The following is a 7892-nucleotide window of genomic DNA, read 5'->3' as shown; positions in this document are numbered from 1 at the left end:
ACCTGATCTACCCCGGGTAACTTACCCTGTGAGCCGCTGTAGCTTCCGGACTCATATCGATGAGGTCGGGAGACACCGACACGAGTGGCTTAACCTCTGCGAGAGGAGTAGAGCTCGCCGGTCCCTGAACAGCCGGGGACACCGTGCAAATCTGTGCGTCGGCCGCCACCGACAGCTCAGCGACCGCCGGCGGAGCCGGGTTCGAGTTCGAGTCGCGTGAAGTGGAGGGTAAGTCAGTCGGAGAGGGTGCATTCACGAGCACCGGCGAGTTGGAATTCGAAGCCAGGGCTGCTGCGTTCCTTGAATTATCTCTGCTGTCATCGTTAGATGAGACCGACGTTACGGAATTACGCGGCTTTCGTGAGCGCGTGTAGGTCCTAGAAACACATGAAATTATTTACTGACGGCCTGCGAGACGGTGACGAGCCGTGCGGGAGTTGCGAAATTCTCGTTCGTGCGCTTACCTCGGGGCGCGTCCACAATCTTTGTAGAAGGATAAGCGTTCGTAATACGGCCACGAGGAGGCGGGCTCGTCCTTCGATTTCTTCCCAGCTCTCTCGGAATTCTCCACTGCGCGAAGCTCCCTTATGAAGCGATCGCGGAGAGTTTTCCAGAGCTTCTGGCACGAGGCGACTGCGGAAGGCATCACTGTTAGCTATCCGGGAATGTAGGTGCTATGGAGCCCCACCGATCTTGGGTCGTTCACAATCACACAATATCGGGGTTGAAGCTTAGTTTGCAAATCGGTTCTCACTTGAAGCCATTTTGACGACATCCTGCACCTCGCTCCATGCTGTATGCTTGAGATCCATGTTTCTGTACTCGATTCGTTTCGAGTTGTAGAGGACCGGCCTAATCTTGACGGCCTGGATCAGGCGGAGACAAGTGTCATGTTGTTTCGTTTGCAGAATCCTCGCCCGACCGGCCTTCTTGGGAGGAATCCCCTTCGATTCAGCCATCGCTCCTGCAATTAATTAAGAATAAAACTTATATCATCCGAATCGGCACATCTCCGCAGTGCATTGTAAGTCGGTCACCGAACGTGTCTGCTTCCAATACAGGAAGTTTTGGACGCTAAGCAAGATCCGGTCGGCGGAGTAAGCGCAGCTCCGGTCCAAGCTGGCGAAAGAATTCGGCCTATCTCTCTGGTTCTATAGCCGCTTCGGCGACCAGGACCTGTTGTCGTGTATCGAAAGTTCTCGCTCGACCGACGCCTCCGTTGCCGTGAAAGGGTCTTTTTCGGGCAAATCGTATGGAGTTTCGCTGAACAAGAACCGGAATCCTTGATCTGCGACTTCCCTCACGTCTCCCACACGGAGCACTCGGGAAAACCCCGATCGCCTGAATCACAGCATGCTGGAGTTGGGGCTCGACTCGAAATCACGGGAAGCACCTTTCCGTGACGGAGGAACGCTCTCAACTTGAATGAACCGATAGGCTTGTATTGTTGGGCTTATCGATGGAGCACGCTTCTGCCGTCCACCGACAGGTACAATGTGCGGAAGGTGTCGTCCTTCGTTCTGAGACGGAGTTTCGTCGAAAATCACAACCACTTTCCGGCAGGCTGAGTGTACATGGCACAGTAGACACTATTGCAATGGAAACTCACCGTCAGAGTACAAGAGACAAGAATTAAACACAGACGTGATCGCCACTTGTAGACCGACCGAAGTTTGAGCGCGTTCGAGCTGTGCTGTGTGCCGGGGTTTTAACGCGAGCAGAGCAGCATTCATTCTCTCCACTCCAAGGCTCCGGAGGGCGAGTCTTGGACCACTCATGTCGTTCGGAGTCCCGTGAGCTGGCTGCGGTCGAGATCCCGGACCAGAGCAGGTCTTCTTCTTCGGGTAGGCAATCAGCCCACGGCAACTACCATTGCTTTACTAAGAATCCGAGTTGCGACGAGGGTGGGGCGACGAGCGCATCGAACCCCGCGTTCGAGAGCAGCCCCATTTGATTTGATGGACCGCATCTTCGGACCACGTGGGATCGGATCGATTAGCCACGAACTCCGAACTTATTCTCAAGAGCTCCAAGCTGAAGCCGTGATGTCTTTTGGATGGTGAACGCGATTCCGACTTGTCCGATGTTCGGATTCGGCTCAATCGATACCCGACTCCGAGTTCACTTGTTCATCGAAATTCCAATTGAAAACATTATCCAATCGTGCACACGAAGCTCTCTCGGAGCTCTGTAAGGTCCCCCATCGTTCACTCTTTTTCTGACGACCATGCGACCAGGTTTGCCGTCGAAACCACGGATATCCCAACTTCATCCGTAAGTGAGCTTCGGGCAAATGTGCCACTCTCTTGAAAGGCCCTCAAATCCAGAGCTATGCCGGGGTCGTCCGGTAGGTTGGCGCTGAAATGACCAGCTACTCGCCATAGAAGCGACTGGCGCGGCGCCGTTCTGCGTCGAGCGTCAGGGCCCGGGGCTGGCTGAATCAGAAAGTAGATCAATATCCGGGGGAATAGAGGATTCTCCACCAGACTTCTCTGGAGAACAGACACCTTCCAGAGGCCAACCATACATAGCCATCTGAAGCCTTCGCACGTTATCCTTGATTGAGCGCACGCAGTGGACCCCGGAACATAACGTGCATCCTTCACTATTTTTTTCTTTCCATGCAAATATCTGTTCCCCTGGCCCTCGATGACTTAACCCCAATGCGGATATAGCTTCAATTTTTTTTAGTGAAGACGGCAGGTACCGCAGTGGGTCCGACCGATGGCTCCGGCCTGGAGACGGTCGCGTCGCCGTGAGACGTCTTTCGCCTGTCACGACCACGACACCCACTCCCCGAAAACGGCAGCACCGACCTTCTTCATCATCAGGGTTGTCGCCCGGGTCGACTTCACCCTCGTTGAGAATCGATCCTCCGCTTGACCATTCGGAGCGCAAGCATGCAGGGTTTCACTATGGGTTTTGAATCGAGTCCAGATCGAGCGAAAGACACTCGCGGGCCAAAAAAACTTCGGATCCAAATTAGGGGTTAGCGCGATCGCCACGGCTTCAATGATTAACGAGGCTTGCGCAAGAATCCCGGGACTGTTCTATAGATCCACTACCATTCGACGAAACCTTTCAGACATGTGTTTCGTTCATGTTCTTATTAACATACTGAACAGGGCGGCTTCGAGTGGACGTTGCTTCACCTTCTTTTCAGAAGCCTCCGGAGAGCGATAGTTCTAACGAGCATGTTCGTTTGTCTCAACGCTCCAACCCGCCTTAAGATCAACCCGCGGAAGTCGGAAATTCCTCTGCGCGTGCCTAATTGACGCCCGAGTAATGGACTCGATTGAATACACTGCTCGCAAAGCGAGTACACGCGCATCCCGAGTTTCCATCCATTGCGGGTGCTTGTGGGAGATGTGGATGAGCGAGTCCGGAGCCGAAGTTTTCCGAGCGTCCCACGAGAACATCTCCTCACAAAAAAAGAACAACATCCGAACAAAGCTCATATGCTGCCGATGGAAATCGCTCCATCGGGGGCTCGCTGAGGCGTTCTGGTGGTAATCGTCGTCGTAGTCGCCATCCTCATGTGATAGCCGGCGTCATGGTCGTCGTCGTCGGCACTCTTTGAATACGCTCCGATGACGACCGGCTAACGCTAACGCCTCAATGGGTCTTCTGAGAAATAGGGTCTCTTGTCGGCTCCTAGCCGTTGGCTTCTCCGCTGGAGACTAACGTAAACCTGCGCCATTTGTCGAAAAACAAACTCGCGGGGAAACGATCGCATTCCATTCACATGTTTTGTGGCTTTGGCTTCTGCTAGTAACTGCTTCGCCTTGTGTCTATAAGCCACATCGGTCCATAGATGTTCACTGGCTGAGGCGCTAGTGAGCCGCTGGATGGTTTCTTCGTTCACCCCGAAGATCGAGAACTGAGCCGATATCAAAATACTATTGCCGTAGAGCCACGGTCTTCTTTCTACAAAACTCTCGTACCATGTGAACATGTTTTCGACAAGAGCCGCTTCGCTAAGAGGAAGCATGGATCGCCGAATCGCCGGGCTCCGATCTAATCGCCACCCGTACTTGACCTTGAGATCTCAATCTACCTTCACGTCAATGCTCGGCTCAGATCAGAAAGTTGGTGGTTCCCTAGCAGTGTGTTTCATTGAAGTTGTTCCCCTACTGCACTCGGATCCCTTCCGAGCTTCTTTTCGCCGGGAACTCGGATCCCGTCGTGCGGAGTAGTGCGCAGAGCCATGTACCGTTTCAATGAAGTGGACCCGGATGAGCTGCCGAAAATGACTCACGACGAGATCGCCAGAGAGCTCCAAGCTGAAGATGCGGCTCTGCGAAACAAATACAAGGGAGCGAGCCAAGCAGTGTACTACGCCAGGAGGCTATCGATTTATCATGAGGAGAAGAAACCCCTGCAAAAACTGCTCGTCAACTCAGATACGGCGCTCGGCAGCGTTTACCGACCGGAAACTACCGCGAGACGACTGTATTTCTTCGCGATATATCTTGCGATGTTGGGGCTGTCAATATACATGAGTTATGGACTCGTCGTCGGCTATTTCGCTCGAGAGTCAGTTTTCCAAATTAACGCCATCGAGCCCTTCAACATCACCTTGCCAGCGATTACTATCTGCAACAAAAATCCTATAAGAAAGATACCGCTGTGTGATCGGCGAGACAGCGTCATCGCAAAGTGGAATTTGTCAGCGATTGAACGAGAAGGTCTGGAGGATCTCTGTGGAGCTAAGAGGAGCCAACTGACACCGAAAAACTTCAGACAGATGATACCAGCCATGGTCGAATACGACTTCCTGCACGAGTTCGGCCACGACATCGCAGGTTTGTCGAATAATCACTGAAATCACCAGTAGGCAGCGGCTTCAGCTGCACGAAGGTGCACTCGCAATCCCGTCCCGCGGATATCCGCAACCCACTCGACACCCGTCTCTGTGGCGATTTGCGGCTTCATCTAGTTATGTGTCGCTCTGTGGCTCCACTCCCGCTTTCGGCATGATCGGGGTCCATGAATGTGGGCTCGACTCCCATCGTGGGCTACGTCCCCCAGATCAACTGGAAACGAATAGATGGAACTTCAGACCCCGCGGAAGAACGGTCCTCATCTGACGTTCATATGTACCTATGGAGCTTGAAAATCCACCTATGGAGATTCTTCCGAGTTCATTCGTACCATAACATCCAATAAACGTGAAGATTGCTCTGGAAGACCTGGAAACACAATAATACAATGAGACCAGACATTCCCCGCTCTGAATCCTGTTCTCAACAATAGACTCCTGAACACAAATTCATTATAGATTCCCTCCGCGGCTGCTTAGTCCAGGGTAGGCCGTGCCCTGCGGCCTATTTCACCGAGGTTATAGATATGGAGGCGGGGAGGTGCTGGTGCATTTTTTGCAATCATACATTCGATATTCAGAACGGAGTCAACACCTTGAAGGTGAGTGATTAGCCGATTTCGGCTCAATGCCTGACCCTCGCAAGAGGAGACAGAAAGGATCAAGTACACGGTTTGAGGGGACAGTCAAGAGAGGGGTGTCCCTTCTTCGGTTGAGCCCTTAGAGGCACAGCCCATCTCCGAATATGGGCTCCGAGCAGTCTCAATTCAGCCGACTGATGTCGTTTCGTTCTAGGTCTTCAACATGACTATGTTCCGTCGCGGGTTGATCATGCTCCTCGACGTCGAACCCGAACAGCTCATCGACGAAATTAGTGATGGGGTCGGATTTTTGCTCAAACTGCACACTCCGGGTGAAGGAGCCCACCCGATGTTCGGTGAGAACCGAGCGGTGCCGTTCCTCAGAAAACTGCTCGATCGACCCGCACAGCGAGCGCATCTTTTTTCAGATTTGATAGAACTCAAAATTTGAAATAATTCATCACCCTTCATCTTGAAGGCTCCGTCAATCTGCCGGTCAATCAGACAACATATGTTGCAATTAAGGCGAAGCGCATCGAGAGACAACCAGGCTCCCAACCGGATATGTGTCTTTCTGAATTCCCGGAATCAATGGATTACGCCGACAGACGAGAACAGTTAGATATTTCCAAATCGGCCATATACTGTTGAATATCATGGGACATTCCTGTCCGAAGATTGTTCGGCTTCATTTGTCGGGGGCTTAAGATATTTCCTATGTCGGTGATTTTCAGATACGAACCACATGCATGTACTGAAGCCTGCACTCAGAAGATTATATCAGAGGTTAGAGAGGAGATTGAAAGTGTCCGAGAAGGGTTCGAGATGAAGTTCTCTGAAAAGCAAGAAATTCAAAGAATAATCCCCATCATGCAGGTGTGCGAATGCATCGTGGCAGATTTGTACAACTTGACAACTGGAATGCCGAAAGCTTGTCCGGCCATGCCACCAGGTCCGATACTGCGAAAACGATCTCTATGAATTGTGGAAGAGAGTGGTACCACAAATTCCAGGATCAGAGTTTTCTCTGGTACGAGCTACGGTGACGATTTCTTCTCGCAGCAACCAACGACTCCAAAAGCAGATGCGATCCGAGTGAATTGATCCGAGATCCTCAGCTGAGGAAATTCTACGATGTGGAGAAATGCGGATATATCTGCTCGACTAAAATGCAGAGCAGCCCCTCAGAGTAGGTCTCAGGTTGCCCCCCCCCCTAGTCACCTCAGTCGAATGGGATTGCTTCCCCGCGACCGGAGGGAAGAGATCTGATGATTTCCTCCGTTCAGGTTTTTCGATAAATGCGCGGACTTATGCCGACCACAGTGCGAAGAAATGCAGTACCGCCTTAGTACGTCACGATCGCGATGGCTATCCGGACTTAAGAGTTTCCACGATGCCGACTTCCTCCTTGCGAACAGAGCGACTGGACTGGTCAAAGTTTTCGTATATTTTGAGGTAGGTTCAGATTTTCTCATGCCGGCTTCAATGATAGAACTCCGATGAATGCAATCGAGTGGAGGTCCGGTATCCTTGCAGCAAATCGAGATGGAGTATTTCGCCGGGACGTGGAAAATGACCTATGTGGAAGCTCTAGTTGAAGTTGGAGGTCAGATGGGTACCTACCTCGGCCTCACAGTGCTCATCGCCTTCGAAATCTGCGAACTCATTGTTCGTTATTTATTGATACTGTACAGGAGAAAACAAGTCAATGCTGTCAAGGCTCGCGATGACTTGAGCCTGTCCGAGACCGCATTCCTGCAAAAGTCCATAAAAGCTAATAGGATGGAAGCTGCGGAGCTCGAGCGAGAGCGGAAACTCCTGACCAATCGACTGCTGTCAGCCAGGAGACCTGTTGCTTTCCAACGCTTCCACGGCCGAGCTTGACCGATGATTGCGAACTTCGATTAGCTTCCCGATGTGACATGCGATCAACACGAGCCTCCCGTTTAGGGTGAATCCTGCGGCGCCTAGGCTTCAAAACATTTGTTCACAGTATGGATGAGTCCGTGTACGAGGCTGGATCAAGTGAATGTTGGGTGATGAGCAGTAAGGTCGCACGGAAGCTTTGAATCAGGCTTCAGTCGAACCCTTCACATGCTCCTCTCTGGGGCGATCTGGAGTGATTCCAGAAGAGCTCCTTCGTGTTTGAGACGTCGGGTACTTAAATAAACGAAATCGCAGCGCGATTCCTCCTCTGATCACTGCATTCATTCACATGCTCAGGGTCCCTCGGATCCGGGATGGAATTTCCATTGCTGGCCCCCAGTTGTCTCCTGGTTCCCCGAGGCCCCGCTGTCCAAGCCTCCAGACTCTCCGAAGCTAGAATAGGGCTCATCGCGTCGACATAGAAATAGTTACCGCTCTGGAACGGATGGAGATGCCAGATGCTGGGTATGTATACAGGTATCACCGGGGAGAAGCTGGTGCCCTGCTCTGATTAAAGGGAGACGCTGGGAGAAACCTCGAACAGCCGCTATTCCTGAATCAAT

General features: G+C 52.0%; 1 protein-coding gene across 1 annotated transcript; it reads left to right on the top strand.

Annotated features, from left to right (window-relative positions):
- Positions 1–4207: 4207 nt before the first annotated feature.
- Positions 4208–7287, top strand: LOC100898308 (acid-sensing ion channel 1-like). The gene is made up of 9 exons (XM_003740614.1): positions 4208–4805; positions 5282–5424; positions 5618–5759; positions 5882–6020; positions 6138–6189; positions 6280–6355; positions 6466–6592; positions 6690–6858; positions 6940–7287. Exons 1-9 carry the CDS (start codon positions 4208–4210, stop codon positions 7285–7287), a joined length of 1794 nt encoding a protein of 597 aa, XP_003740662.1.
- The last annotated feature ends 605 nt before the right edge of the window (positions 7288–7892 follow it).

This window comes from Galendromus occidentalis, unplaced genomic scaffold (assembly GCF_000255335.2).
Source record: "Galendromus occidentalis unplaced genomic scaffold, Mocc_1.1 scf7180000077073, whole genome shotgun sequence".
In the NCBI taxonomy this organism is placed as follows: Eukaryota; Metazoa; Arthropoda; class Arachnida; order Mesostigmata; family Phytoseiidae; genus Galendromus; species Galendromus occidentalis.
The sequence above is the reverse complement of the archived record's forward strand: the minus strand, read 5'-3'. Positions and strand labels throughout refer to the sequence as shown.